General features: G+C 40.9%; 1 protein-coding gene across 1 annotated transcript in view; it reads left to right on the top strand.

Annotated features, from left to right (window-relative positions):
• The window catches only part of LOC136873944 (beta-1,3-glucan-binding protein), a 243,305-nt gene that overhangs the window by 167,473 nt on the left and 60,871 nt on the right, over positions 1 to 14,961 (top strand). Inside the window, exon 6 of the mRNA XM_067147324.2 lies at positions 4,076 to 4,336. Within this exon, the coding sequence (XP_067003425.2) occupies positions 4,076 to 4,336 (261 nt within the window). The remainder of the gene's footprint in view (positions 1 to 4,075; positions 4,337 to 14,961) is intronic.

Raw genomic sequence — 14,961 nt, 5'->3', positions numbered from 1 at the left:
CGAACGAAATCCGGCTATGAAAAACAAAGGAGCCAGAGTAAGGGCAGTGGTCGCGATCTTGCCTAACAATCAGGAGCACTAGCACAGCTCTGCTGAGTTAGTCCCATAAGAGCCCATGTATACGCAAGTGCCCCTGTACTAGAAGGTACAAATATGCACTACTATTGTGTTTTGATAGGCGTTGATGAGAAATGTACACCACTATTAGTGTCAAACATCATCTTTATGGTATTTAGATTTCCTGGCGTAACATGCCGAGGCTTTCCATTTCGAGGAGATATGCTTAGTGATAATTGAGTTGTGTTAATTGTTTATGTGTCGTATATACTGTGAATATTAACATTTTAAATTTTATTTCTGTAGTTTGTTTCACGCGGCACACGACACAAACGCGAAATATTACAGGAAAGGATGCTTTAAATTTTCTTTCCCGATACCCCGCTTGTCCACTCCCCTCCCCTACATGTGTTGAGTCACGCAATGCACAGTACTGAATTGCTTGCCAGCTGCACAGCACATATAAACAGCTGAGAGCGTACGATCCTTAGTCACGCGCTCTTGTCTGTAGTCCGTCCGCTAGAAGAGATTCTGATCATTTCTATGTATCCCCATGCATTTTCCTAGATAATTTCGAATGCTAATATTATCATTCTTCACCGTTACCGTTCTGTTGTGAATTCAGTGCACTACATGGCAGGACATAAGATATATGAACCAGTTACCACTGGAGATTAACGAAACATTTAAGGAAAACATGGATTATAGTTCCAGTCTAATATTATTGGGTTGATACATACATACATACATACATACATACATACATACATACATACATTATCATTATAGACTGTTATGCCTTTCAGCGTTCAGTCTGCAAGCCTCTGTGAATTTACTAAACGTCGCCACAATCCTCGATTTGCAACTAGTGTTGTGGCCTCATTTAGTTCTATACCTCTTGGGTTGATTATCCCCTTAAATTTTCCGACACCTCGTATACTCAAATAATAAATGTCGGATGAAGGTTAGAAGTTACTTATCCATAGAATTCCGCGCAACAAAAGGTTTGCTGCAGCGGCATATCGCCACTAGTACTGAATATTTATTTAGACGTCTGCTTACGGCTGGTTCAAGAAATGTGGTCCGTTCAGAATTTCGATGAGCCAAAATTACTTCCTACATCAGTTGCTATTTTTTGTTAAGAAGGAAGCCGTACTTTCCAGTGTTGACTCAGTTAAATGTAACTTCTCCAGTCTGACGAACACAGAGATTAAAAATTATACTACAGCAGAGTGTAAACATTTTATAAAACGAGGATAAAAGTAAATAAATTGATAGTAATGCAAAATTAAAAAAATACGAAATCAATTTCACTTAAAAGTAAATTACATTATCATTAACATGCTCATTAAGTAACCTTTGCATAGTTTAGATACATAATTGAAATACGAGAAATAATAATAATAATAATAATAATAATAATAACAGGAGTAAATGTAATACACAACTATCAATGACGTGTCAAGGAGAGGGGCATGACGTAGCGACGTGGCGAATGTAGGTAAACGGACTACAGTTTGGACCCACGCCAATGACAGATTAACGGTTATCCAGACACCTTGCAGTTAATGATGATGTGGAGACAAAGCAGGACAACATTATGATAATTTCTAGAACTTAAGTTCCTGAATATTAAACAGAGTTGAACATAAACATTATTTTTAAATATTTGAATATGACTTGATAGAAACTGATGTATTTTTTAAAAGAACGAAACATGCCATTCTTTTTTAATAGTGTGCATTTTATCCATTGTTTAATAATATTTTTACAAGTATGTTGTACTATAATATTTATATTTGACCTGTGCGTTCGAGAGACTGAAGAGCTTGTAAGTTACATCAGTTACTATTTGCAGACGAAGGAGTGATAGTGACCCAAGGTACTGATGGCGCCTTTTATATGATGAAGAAGTTAATTGAGGGCCTCTCAGAGTGTATGCACCGGTGCATTGCACGGCGCAAGGTGCAAAAGACGACTTCGCTAGGTTGACGGGTTTTCAGACCCCCACTACTCGATTTGGAGCAATAGGGCTCTTTCTTTCTTTCTTTCTTTCTTTCTTTCTTTCTTTCTTTCTTTCTTTCTTTCTTTCTCTGCGCCTGTCTCGCTCGCTTCGCCTGTCTCTCCCTTCAACTTGCTCTGCCTCCACCATCCGAGCAGGGTTGAGCCGAGATTAGCAGAGTCGCCTCAAGACAACACTCTCGTCCGAAACGAACCTCGGTTTGCACGCGTGAGACTTTGGGCGTTTGAGAGGCGCTGATGCAGAGGCTGAATGTGAATTATAGTAAGAATATTTCCCCATGGAGATACATTCTGTCAATGTGTTATAGATTAGAAGTGAGGAAATAAATACACTAAATTAAATATCTAGAAACAACAAATAAAGCTGATAGCACGATTTCATCTGAAATTGAGAGACGTGTAAGTGAGGGAAAGAGAACAACTCGGGCACTAAATTTAGTATTATGGATTAGAAACATTTAAATCAGAACAAAGAAACTAATCTACTGTGTTGTGCAGAGTAATTTACTGTATGGAGCAGAAATCTGACAATAAACATACAACATGCAAACAAATAATTAGTCACAGAGGCGAATTTTTGGAGGAGAGCATCTTAACAATTAAAATAGTATAAAGCAAGAAAGTCCAGGAAAACATGTGGGCAGAGAACGATGTATTTTATATGATTGAAGAAAGATCAATAAAATGGCTTGGCTATATGAAAAGGATGACAGATGGCAGAATCCCCAAGATGATGCTAAACTGGGGAGCTGAGGGCTGTAGGAAATGTGGAAAACCTGGGAAAATTATAGATAGTATACGGAGGAGTATAGATAGAAGAGTTTTAAGTGAGGAAGGTGCACAAGGTCGAAAATTGTGGAGGAAGAAAGTATATGGATATTCAATTGTATTAAAGAAAATTGCTGGATAAAAATATATTAAAACATGCTTTTACGTCGCACCGACACAAATACGTCTCATGGCGGCGTTGGGACAGGAAAGGACTAGGTGTGGGAAGGAAGAGGCGTGGCCTAAATAAAGGTACAGACTCAACATTTGCCTAGTGTGAAAATGGAAAATCAAGGAAAAACCATCTTCAGGACTGCCGGTAATGCGGTTCGAACCCACTATCTCCCGAATGCGAGCTCAAAGCTAGCGGCCCTAAGAGCACCGCCAACTCGCTCGGTACTCGGTATAGTTATAATAATAATAATAATAATAATAATAATAATAATAAATCCTCCAGGGTTGGTTTTTCTCTGACTCAGCGAGAGATACCACCTCCACCGCCTCAAGGGCAGTATCCTGTATTTTGAGACGTTGGGTCTGTGGATGGAACTCGGGAGGAAGACCAGTACCTCGCCCAGGTGGCCGCAACAGCTGAGCTGACCAGGGACCTGGTAGGGGACGGGAATGTTGGAAGGGATAGACAAGGAAGTGGGAAGGAATCGGCCGTGGCCTTGAGTTAGGTACACCCGAGCACAGAAATGGTGTCCCGATATAAACGAAGCATTGTATCCCCCCACCTTCCCGCTTAACGCATTGCTACAGGGAGACAGCCCGCTACAAGGCTGTTGTGGTTGAAATGGGCACTGTGGAGGATGTACAGCAATACACACACTGTGCCTTCAGCACTACCCATTCATGCCCTTCCCCTTCTTTTCGGTACTGAAGTGGCCTTCAACACTACCCCTTCACTCACTCTCCTCCTTTCCAGTACTGGAGTGGGGCAGTGTTGATTGTTTACGTCGGGACACCTTTTCTGTGCTTGCATGTACTATCCTGGCATTTGCCTGGAGAAGTGGGAAACCATGGAAAACCACTTCGAGGATGGCTGAGCCCTCGTACCTCGTGGCAGAACCCGAAATCGATCCCGGGCCTCTGGGGGTGGCAGCTAATCACACTAACCACTACACCACAGAGGCGGACATTATTATTATTATTATTATTATTATTAGTAGTAGTAGTAGTAGTAGTAGTAGTAGTAGTAGTAGTATCCTTTTGTTGTCTGTTTCAGAGATTTGGCTCGAACCTCAGGAGAAGTTCTACGGCCCGTTTTACAGCTCTGGCCGTATGGTAATCGCCATGTCACGTGGCAACGCTCAGCTGCTAACCAGTGACGGTGAAGATATAGGGTCCAAGCTGCTGCTGGGTGGTCTCATCTTAAGTGCAGAGGAGCCTGATCGCTCGCTGTGCCTCAGGAAGAAAACCAAGAGTGGGGAGAACGACGAAGGATGGAACGAAGACTTTCACACGTACAAGTTCAAGTGGACACCAGGTACTGTATTCTCTTAGCATGTTCACGTTGCGAACAGAGTTGTAATAATTTTTTACAGTGGTGGCTGCTCTTTAAGGGCACAGGGTCACGTGCCCTTACCCCCACTTCCTCTTATAAGATACTAGCAATTACCCGCGGCTTCGTTCGCGTGGATTTCGTAATTTGATCAGAGTAATCGTTCCTCGGCATTGTGCTAAGAGACTATCTGAAAATTCCTAAAGTATAAAAACTCACCCAAAAATTGAGTTTCATTTACCCCAGAAATTCTTTTTAAACCATGTTTTTGGTATTGCCTTTTCGGGCTAAGACGACCATGCGACATAGAAATGTACATGCGAGAAACAGTCTTCTCTCAAGTCAAAAAATAAATACATGTTTCCATATTTGTAAAGGAGATTCCAAATACCTATTCCCACATCTGTAACATATTCAGTTCTTGAGATATACATAAGTATCCCCGTAAAAAGTATTCAACCCCTTGATCAGTCCTTCCCCTACCCCATCTAAGTGTATTTTCCGAAAACAAAAATACATGTATCCTTATTTTTATAGGAGATTCCAAATATCAATTTTTTCCCGTCTGTAACATTTTCAGTCTTTAAGATATGAGTATCCTCATAAAAAATAATTCAACTATTTTTCACTACTTCTCATCCCCTGTTAAGTGCCCTCTCCGTAAACAAAAAGGTACAGGTTCCTGTGTTTTTAAAGGACTTTCCAAATACTAAGTTTCTTGTCCCTAGCATGTTAAGTTTTTGACATATAATGTAAAATGAAATGGCGTATGGGTTTTAGTGCCGGCAGATCCCAGGACGGGTTAGGCTCGCCAGGTGCAGGTCTTTTGATTTGACTCCCGTAGGCGACCTGCGCGTCGTGATGAGGCTGAAATGATGATGAAGACAACACATGCACCCTGCCCCGTGCCAGGGAATTTAACCAATAATGGATAAAATTCCTAACACTGCCAGTAATCGAACCCGGGACCCCTGTGACCAAAGGCCAGCACGCTAAACATTTAGCCATGGAGCCGGACGACATATAATGTAGATATACCGGTACTCATTTTAAAAATTCATGTGCTTTTCCAATTCTTTTCAGCCCCTCAATTGGATTTTCAGGAAGAAAAAAAAAAAACGTGTTTAAATATTTTTAAAGGATATTCAAATACCAGTTTTCAAGCCTGTACGTCAGTAACACCGTCAGTTTTTGAGATAAATGCGTACTCATAAGAATTATTCAGCTTCATGTTCCTCAATTCTTTCCACCCCTCTCCCGCCTTAAGTGGACTTTCCGAAAACAAAAAATACGTGTTTCTTTAATTTGAAAGGAAATTCAAAATACCAACTTTCACGTCTGTAACAGCTTCAGTTTTTGAGATATAATTATACCCATGAAAGTAAATCAACTGCGTTTTCACCCCCTTCCTACCCGTTAAGTTGATTCCCCCCCCCCCAGAAGTGCCTGTATCTATTTTTAAATGAGATTCCAAATACCAATGTTCACGTCTTTAACATGTTAAGTTGAAATAAAATGGCGTATGTCTTTTAGTTCCGGGAGATCCTAGGACGAGTTCAGCTCGCCAGGTGCAGGTCTTTTGATGTGACTCCCTTAGGCGACCTGCGCTTCGTGATGAGGATGGAATGATGATGAAGACAACACATTCACCCAGCCCCCGTGCCAGGGAAATTAACCAATGATGGTTAAAATTCCCGACCCTGCCGGGAATCGAACCCGGGGCCCCTACGACCAAAGGCCAGCACGCTAACCATTTAGCCATGGAGCCGGACAAAATTTTTAATTTTTGAGATATAAGTATCCTCACACAAAGAATTCAACTAGTTTTTCAATTCATTCACCCCCTTAAGTGGATTTTCCATAGACAAAAGAACACGTGTTTCTTTACTTTGAAGGAAGATTCCAAATATAAATGTTCATGACTCTAACATCTTCAGTTTTTGAGATATAAGTATCCTCATAAAAAGAATTCAACTCCTTTTTCACCCCAGCCCGTTAAGTTGATTCCCTCCACCACCACCACCACCAAAATGCGTGTTACTTTTTTTTAAGATGATTCCAAGTAAAAATTTTCACGTGTGCAACATTAAGTTTTTGAGACATAAGTTTCTCCATAAAAAAGAATTACATTTTTCACTTCCTTTCACCCTCCCCCTTAAGTGAATTTTCCGAAAACAAAAAAAAAAACTTGTTTCCTTGTTTATAAAGGAACTTCCAGATGCCAATTATCGCTACTGCAACATCTTCAGTTTTGAGATATATGTATCCTCATAAAAAAAAAGAATTAAACTCCTTTTTCACCGACCCCGCCCCCAAGTTGATCCCCCCGCCCCCGCAAAATGCGTGTTTCTTTATTTTTAAAGGAGATTCCAAATACTAATTTTCACGTTTGTAACATCTTTAGTTTTTGGGATATAAGTATCCTCATACAAAGTATTAAACTAATTTTGTAATTCTTTCACTTCCCCCCTTAAGTGGATTTTCCAAAGACAAAGGATTACGTGTTCCTTTAGTTTGAAATAAAATTCCAAATGCAAATTTTCATGTCTGTAACATCTTCAGTTTTTGAGATATAAGTACCCTCATAAAAGGAATTCAACTCCTTTATCACTCCACCCCCGCCCGTTAAGTTGGTTCCTCCCACCCAAAAAATGCATGTTTATTTATTTTTAAAGGAGATTCCAAATACCAGTTTTCACGTTTTTAACATCTTTAACTTTTTGGTATGTATACATTCATACAAATAATTCAACTAATTTTCCAATCCTTTTACCCCCCCTCCCGTTAAGGTTCTTTTCCGAAAACCAAAGAATACGTGTTCCCTTATTTTTAAAGGAGATTCCAAATACCAGTTTTCATGTCTGCAACATGTTAAGTTTTCGAGATATACTGTAGATACGCTTTTAAAAATTCACCCCCTTTTTCAGTTCCCTTTAAGTGGATTTTCCGAAAAAAGTATTTATGTTTCTTTAGTTTTACAGGGAATCCCAAATACCAGTTTTCAAATCTGTAATATGTTACCAGTCTGAGATAATTTGGAGATAATCTTTTGAAAAATTCACCCCTTAGTCTCTCCTGTTCACCGCCTATTCATCGCATTATGCCAAAACACAAAAATACGTGTTTCTTTATTTTTAAAGGAGATTCCAAATTTCAATTTTCATTTCTGTAACATCTTCAGTTTTTGAGATGTAAGTCTCCTCATAAAAGGTGTTCAACCTCTTTTCCCCCATTTTTACCCCTCTCAATGGGATTTTTCGAAAAAAAATACGTGTTTCTTTATTTTCAAAGAGGATTCCAAATACCAATTTTTACATTTGTAAACTTTTCAGTTTTTGAGATATAGATAACCTCATTTTAAAAATTCACCCCCCCCTTTCACCCCCGTAGCGACGGAATATCCAAAACTCCTCCCTTAGCGAGCACCTACATCTTAATATGAATGTATACCCAAAATTTCATTTCTTTATGTCCAGTAGTTTTGGCTAGGCGATGATGAATCAGTCAGTCAGTCAGTCAGTCAGTCAGTCAGTCAGTCAGTCAATGAGCCTCCCTGCTTTCAGCTAGAAACTTAAGAAAATGAGAAATCGAAATTAAGGTATTTATGTCATCATGGCATAAATACAGCCAATTGCATGTTCCATATGCTTTTACCCTGCTAGTCCCAGTGCTAAATGCAGCAGCCGGGCTGTGTCTGAATGAGAAATGTATAAGGACACCTTTCCGCTGGGCATGTGGACGAGGGAGAACACTGCGAATATTATAGGGGCCTCGGTCACAAGCTCGATGTTTCCGGAACTCACTGCTGACACTGTGGGGGACAGAGGACTGAGGGTTTCTAACGGTACTATTTGTAGTCAGTGTGTAAGTAATTGCAAAAGCAAGTGCGAGTGCGGTGTGTAATACAGTCGAATCTCGATATCTCGAACCTCCATTACTCGAATTTTTAGTATCTCGAAGTAACTTAAATTTACCGGCCGTTTGTACAATTCTTCACGTGTATTTATTTCTGTCCTACTCGAAATTCGGTAACACGAATTTCTCGAATTCTCAAAGCAAACATTTCCTCCCTTGAAGCAAAAAAATACTCTGTAACTCGAATTTTGTGCAACATTAACTGTGCAATACGGCACATCTGTTTGGTAAGGAACAGTTAACAAGTAAAGAATGGTTTACAGTGATGCTGGGAGCTAATATGACGAGTACCGAAAAACTAAAATTTCTAATGATCGGGAAATCGGCGAAGCCTCGCTGTTTCTCTGGTGTGAATTAATTACCGGTCACGTACGAAAGCAACCCCCGAAGTCGCGGATGACAAGCTCCATTTACAAATTTCGGCTGCGTGGTATTGACGAGAAATTTCAACTTGAAGGGAGGAAAGTAACAAACAGAAGAGATTACGGATTTTTTCTAAAGATGTTAACCAAGGTATGTTTCTTGTTTCACTACCGTGTGTACTGTATCCTGTCTTCTAAAAAGTTACTGTAGGAGGGGTTATAATTAAAGTGAAATGAAATGAAATGGCGTATGGGTTTTAGTGCCGGGAGTGTCCGAGGACATGTTCGGCTCGCCAGGTGCAGGTCTTTCGATTTGACTCCCGTAGGCGACCTGCGCGTTGTGATGAGGATGAAATGATGATGAAGACAACACATACACCCAGGCCCCGTGCCACAGAAATTAACCAATGATGGTTAAAATTCCCGACCTTGCAGGGAATCGAACCCGGGACCCCTTTGACCAAAAGCCAGCACGATAACAATTTAGCCATGGAGCCGGACATAATTAAAGTGATCCCGTAACATAAAGTTTGTTTGTATATTTATAAATACTGTTAAAAAATGTATACAGTATAAACCCGTAGATACATATGATGTCCGCCTCTGTGGTGTAGTGGTTAGCGTGATTAGCTGCCACCCCCGGAGGTCCGGGTTCGATTCCCGGCTCTGCCACGAAATTTGAAAAGTGGTACGAGGGCTGGAACGGGGTCCACTCAGCCTCGGGAGGTCAACTGAGTAGAGGTGGGTTCGATTCCCACCTCAGCCATCCTGCAAGTGGTTTTCCGTGGTTTCCCACTTCTCCTCCAGGCGAATGCCGGGATGGTACCTAACTTAAGGCCACGGCCGCTTCCTTCCCTCTTGCTTGCCTATCCCTTCCAATCTTCCCATCCCTCCACAATGCTCCTGTTCAGCATAGCAGGTGAGGCCGCCTGGGCGAGGTACTGGTCATACTCCCCAGTTGTATCCCCCGACCAAGAGTCTGAAGCTCCAGGACACTGCCCTTGAGGCGGTAGAGGTGGGATCCCTCGCTAAGTCCGAGGGGAAAACCGAACCTGGAGGGTAAACAAATGATGATGATGATGATGATGATGATGTTGAGATACATATGATTCAATTATTTGCTATGAATCGTCAAAAATGGTATTCTCTATAGCTCGAAATTTCGATATCTCGATATAAAATTTAGCTCTCGAGGTGATTCGAGATATCGAGGTTCCACTGTATTTATAAATCCAACACTTTATTCGTTATATTTAGTAGTTTCTTCGTAAGGATGAAAACCGTCCGAATGATGTTGCTTTCTTTAATTCAGTGTTCATTATTTACTGTACAATGTACTTAGTGTATTCAGTTAACTATTTACTATACAAAGTACTCTATTCTGTGCATTGCAGTTCACATTTCTGTGTTGTAAAGATAAACGATCTAGATAGTGATAATAATAATGTCAGGCTGTGTACTTCAGACGGTAGAGCGCCGGTCGTCTCAGCTCAAGTTGGCAGGTTCGAAACCGGCTCATCCGGTAATATTTCAAGGTGCTCAGATACGTCAGCCTCGTGTCTGAAAATATACTGGCGCGTAAAATTACTCCTGCAGGACAAAATTCCGGCACTTTGGCGTCTCCAAATATCGTAAATGTTCAGTGGCGCCTCGTGAGGTTATTTATTTATTTATTTATTTATTTATTTATTTATTTATTTAGTTCTGCTCTCATCTGCGTCACCCCCTCAGTTCCTATATTACGAGCCGCCACTGATTATTTAGTAGAATTTTTTTGGATTCATCAGAGAAGTGGTGATGGTTGTGGTGGTGATTGCTGGTAAAACTTAAGCCGACAACTTCTAACCTTAGTAACATTAATATGAATTAGAAATGTTAATTGGAAATGCTTTTGCAAGGGAGATGTGTTCATTGCGATGCCCTGGAACCACTATCCCACCCCCAGATGTACATTTACTCTTATGATCTAATTGAAAGCAACAGTCGCCTTTGTGTGTTCCTGAAGTACGAACTAGCATTTCTATTGGCTAACGTAATGTTGCATATGGCGCCATTGCCATCAATCGTAATAACCAGATTGTATTACCAACCTGCGCAGAATAAAAGCTGAACACACGATTCCGTTCTTTTCGGCCTGGAACAAATCTGTATTTTTTAAAAATGTACTGAAAAGAGTTAAACCGTACCCGAACAAGTTGTTATCGGCCCGGAGCAGTATTATCTTGAATAAGTACTGTAAACAGTTGTAATTTAGCTTTCCACCACTGGAGCCTATGAAATGCGTTCTAATTGACCGTCGTCAATCTGAAGTATAAAAAAATGTGTAATTCAATTTTCCACCACTTTCGTATGCCCATTTGTAAGAGAAGTTGAACCTTACTGTACCGCGCTGTAGGAATGTATGTTTGTAATGTATTTACACACTCCTACAGTGTAAGGAACTTAAGGTTCATTTTCCTTCACATAACAGCATAGGAAAATTAAGGCAAATGAACATTGTTCTAATGGACTGCATATCCATAGGTGGTTGGGAGGCGTGACCAGTCTTACGGAGCATAATGGATAGGAAGAGCATTGTGGGATATGAGGTGTTTGCTGCTGCAGCGACGATAACTTTAGCGGATCAGAGGATATTTAAGGTGGACAACTAAGCTGAATCACGCTGTGTATCTCCATTAGTTTATAACTGACTGCAAAACCCAGAGTTATTATTAAGCCTAAGAGTATTTTGACAAGTCTGCCAAATTATAGTTAAAAAATAATGGAAACTCTGCTGCAAGGAGCACTTGCCATGTAAAATAAAAATTATTAATAACTTCACAACACTTTAACTAATCAATTCCAAATTTTGTATGGGACTATATCTTATTAATATGTGCTTGTGTTTCAAATTTGGTTGTGATAAGTGGTAAATAGCAGAAGTTCCAAGTTTGTCATGACTCGCCTTAAGAAAATATCAAGCGACAATCATACCATCTTAATAATAATCAGATGAAGATGGCTTACAGATCCAGTATAAAATGTGCTCCTCTTCCAGCTTCTTCTTATTATTACTATTTTCTCCAGTTTGATTCGAGTCTGAAATTGATGTGAGTTTGGGTCTCCATTACGGCCGGATGGCCTTCCTGACGCCAACCGTATGTGGAGGGATGTGATCACTATTGCGGTTTCTCTTGGCAGTATTGTGTGTATAGTCGTAATATTAAAAGATTATTTCTGACAGTTCTTAGAGGGAGTCCGTTTATTGATGATGATGATGATGATGATGATGATGATGATGATGATACTTGTTGTTTAAAGGGGACTAACATCTGGGTCATCGGCCCCTAATGGTATGAAATGAGGCGAAATGTAATGACAATTTAAAAGTCCAAAATCCTCCAATGACCAGGATTCAAAACATGAGGACGGATAATGAATGGATGGATATGAATTTAAAACAATCAGTGGATCCGATATGCAATGGCCCACATTCCCAGTAACTAGCGTTAAACAATAGTATTGCTGACCAAGGGGCTGCTTCTAAAGCACAATGCTGAATCGATGATGCTTGTAGTCTAAAAGGGTCCAAAATCCAGGTCATCGGCCCCTCATAATGGTACTTATCGCTAGGAAAGTAGAACCATGGTATTTGTCATGTTTCGGTACTAATAAAAAGTAGCGTAGACTCGCGGTATTCCACATATTATGATACTACTCACAAGTGATGTAACGCGCACATGTAACACAGACCTATGGTGTTTCACACATTGCGGTGCCATTTGCAGGCATCGCAAACCTATGGTGTTCCTCACATAAGTGTACTAACCACAGGGACACGTACTGTCTCGTGGTGTTCCTCACATAGTGGGTACTAATCATAGGCAAATCAGACCCATGGTGTCGCTCATATAGTGGTACTAATCACAGGTACTGTAAAAGCCAGCCGGAAGCACACACTGTCGCTACTAACCACAAACCGTTGTGTACCTAACATAGTGGTACTACGCGCAAGTAAAAGCGACGCATGGTGTTCCCTGCGTGATGGTACTAATTGCAATTAGTCTCATGGTCCTAATTCGATCATCCCTTGGTTGCCCCTTTTAGTCGCCTCTTACGACAGGCAGGGGATACCGTGGGTGTATTCTTCGCCATGCGTCCCCCACCCACAGGAGGGGGTCCGTTTATTGCCTTCCTGGGTGGAGAGAAGGGAGTAGGGGGGACTTGTTGCCATGGAAACGTGGGTGCACATACTACGGTTGCCATAGAGTTAAGCCTGCTGACCGACTCGTGTTGCTTTGAGCTGCTAAAACTGTCACTTCTGAGTTAGGTACAACATAACACAGCGGTCTGATCGAACGAACAAGTGAGGGGAAGGAGAAATGTATGCAGGCAACATCGTGTAATATCACGAACAATGCTCCTCCCCCCAGTCCTATCTGTCAAAAAGCTTCTTTTAATATTACGGGTATATACATACCTAGTCCCATAGACAGAGGAATTAACTCTACGCAACTAGAAACCCCGTCCCATCCAGTAATCGAACCAAAGTTCCTCTGAACCGAACGCCAGTATCCTGACCCTTCATCCAAGGAGTCGGGCTCCACTTTCGGTATTCAAGTATGACAACATCGTTGCGTCCGCGAAAACCGCTATGTAAAATATTTCAGCGTAGAACTTTGGCTCGTAAATTTCTATGATCTATGGTTCAATTATGTGCGAGTAAATTCAAATAATTCACGTCCTTCATGATATTTGTGCTGCGGGTCAGTATTTCTCTCCCAAAATTACAACATCCCGGTTTTCGCAGGCGCAATGAGGATACATATTATTGTTTCCTATAGGCGACCATTTCGGAGTCTGCATTGGAGGATCTCGGTGATTACAGTAATTGTAATTAATTGAAGAGTACTAGTACTACTGTTTCAGAGAGGCACCGTGACGTGTGTATAAGTGGTCACCCATCTATGTGATGACTACAGCTAAAGTTGCTTAATTGTATTGTTGCAGTGATTACGTTAATTCTCGTAAGTTCACTGTGTGTTTGATATTCATTCTGAATGTCTTTGGGTCATCAGTCCATACACCGATTTCATGCAGCCCTCCATGCCACCCTATCCTGTGCTAACCTTTTTATTTGTACACAACTATATTTACTGTTTGTTATATTCATACCTCGGTCTCTCCTTGCCGTTTTTTCCTCTACGTTTTCCTCAAAAACTAACTGAACAAGACTCCGTCATTCTATCTCTTCTGGTCAAATTTCGCCAAATCATACCCCTTTCAAAAATTTGATTCAGTATCACTTCATTTGTGATTCGATCTACCCATCTCACCTTCAATATTTTTCTGTAACACCACATTTCAAAATCTTCTATTCTCTTTCTTTCTAAGCTAGTTATCGTCCATGTTTCACTTCCGTGCAATCCTACGCTCCTCAATACCGAGTTAATTTAAGGAGTGAACATCTTCTAAGAGGTAACTACAGAGGATGTTGTTTAACTTGTACCTATATACCCGGTATTGAGTACATATTAATTGTATCTCACTTCCATACTCCCTTACCACTAATCAAAGGAAAAAGTGGAATAAGTGATGAGAGATTATGGTGTAGGAAAAAAAAGGGTAGGGACACGAAGGGCGTGGAAATGAAATGCTTCCTACGCCTTGAAAACCTACTCTAAGTCAGTCAAGGTCGGAAGATAACAAGAATTGACCAAGCAATGCCATTCTCAGATAGGGATCGCATGGTGACCGACCTATGCTCCCAAGTTGCAAGCCCTCTTGGGGTCTACGCATTTTGGTCTCCCCTTACAACACGATGGAGATACTGTGGATGTATTCAACCTCCCCGACTCACAGGAGGGTCAGAGGAAGGCTTGGAACCTTCGGTAAACCAAGGGAAGGACCACCAAATTCGTGAAAAAAATCCTTAGGCCTTATAAATCCTTGCCGGAATCAGAAGGAAAATATAGTTAAGGAGGGAAAGTCGGATAGAAAAGTTGAAGGTCAGTAGCATGAATGAATTATATGCGGTCAGTGACAGAGATTTGACAAACAAAGCAGTGATAGTGTATTTTTTGACCTGTGTGACATTTAACTTAATAATCATTGAAATCTGAAACCAATGAGTATCGATTAGCTGCCCTCCTCGGAGGCCTGATTTCGATTCCCAGTACAGCCGAAAGATTACGATTGACAGGAGAGATGGTATAGCGACCATATGCCATACTGCTATAACGTAAGGGACCTTTTGGGTCAGGAGTCAAATGTCACCTCATCTGGAAAATATACAAACTGATGGGTGGAAAAATACCCTTCAGACCGTGCGAGGATCGACCGCACATCCCTCTT

This window comes from Anabrus simplex, chromosome 1 (genome assembly GCF_040414725.1).
Source record: "Anabrus simplex isolate iqAnaSimp1 chromosome 1, ASM4041472v1, whole genome shotgun sequence".
In the NCBI taxonomy this organism is placed as follows: domain Eukaryota; kingdom Metazoa; phylum Arthropoda; class Insecta; order Orthoptera; family Tettigoniidae; genus Anabrus; species Anabrus simplex.
The sequence above is the reverse complement of the archived record's forward strand: the minus strand, read 5'-3'. Positions and strand labels throughout refer to the sequence as shown.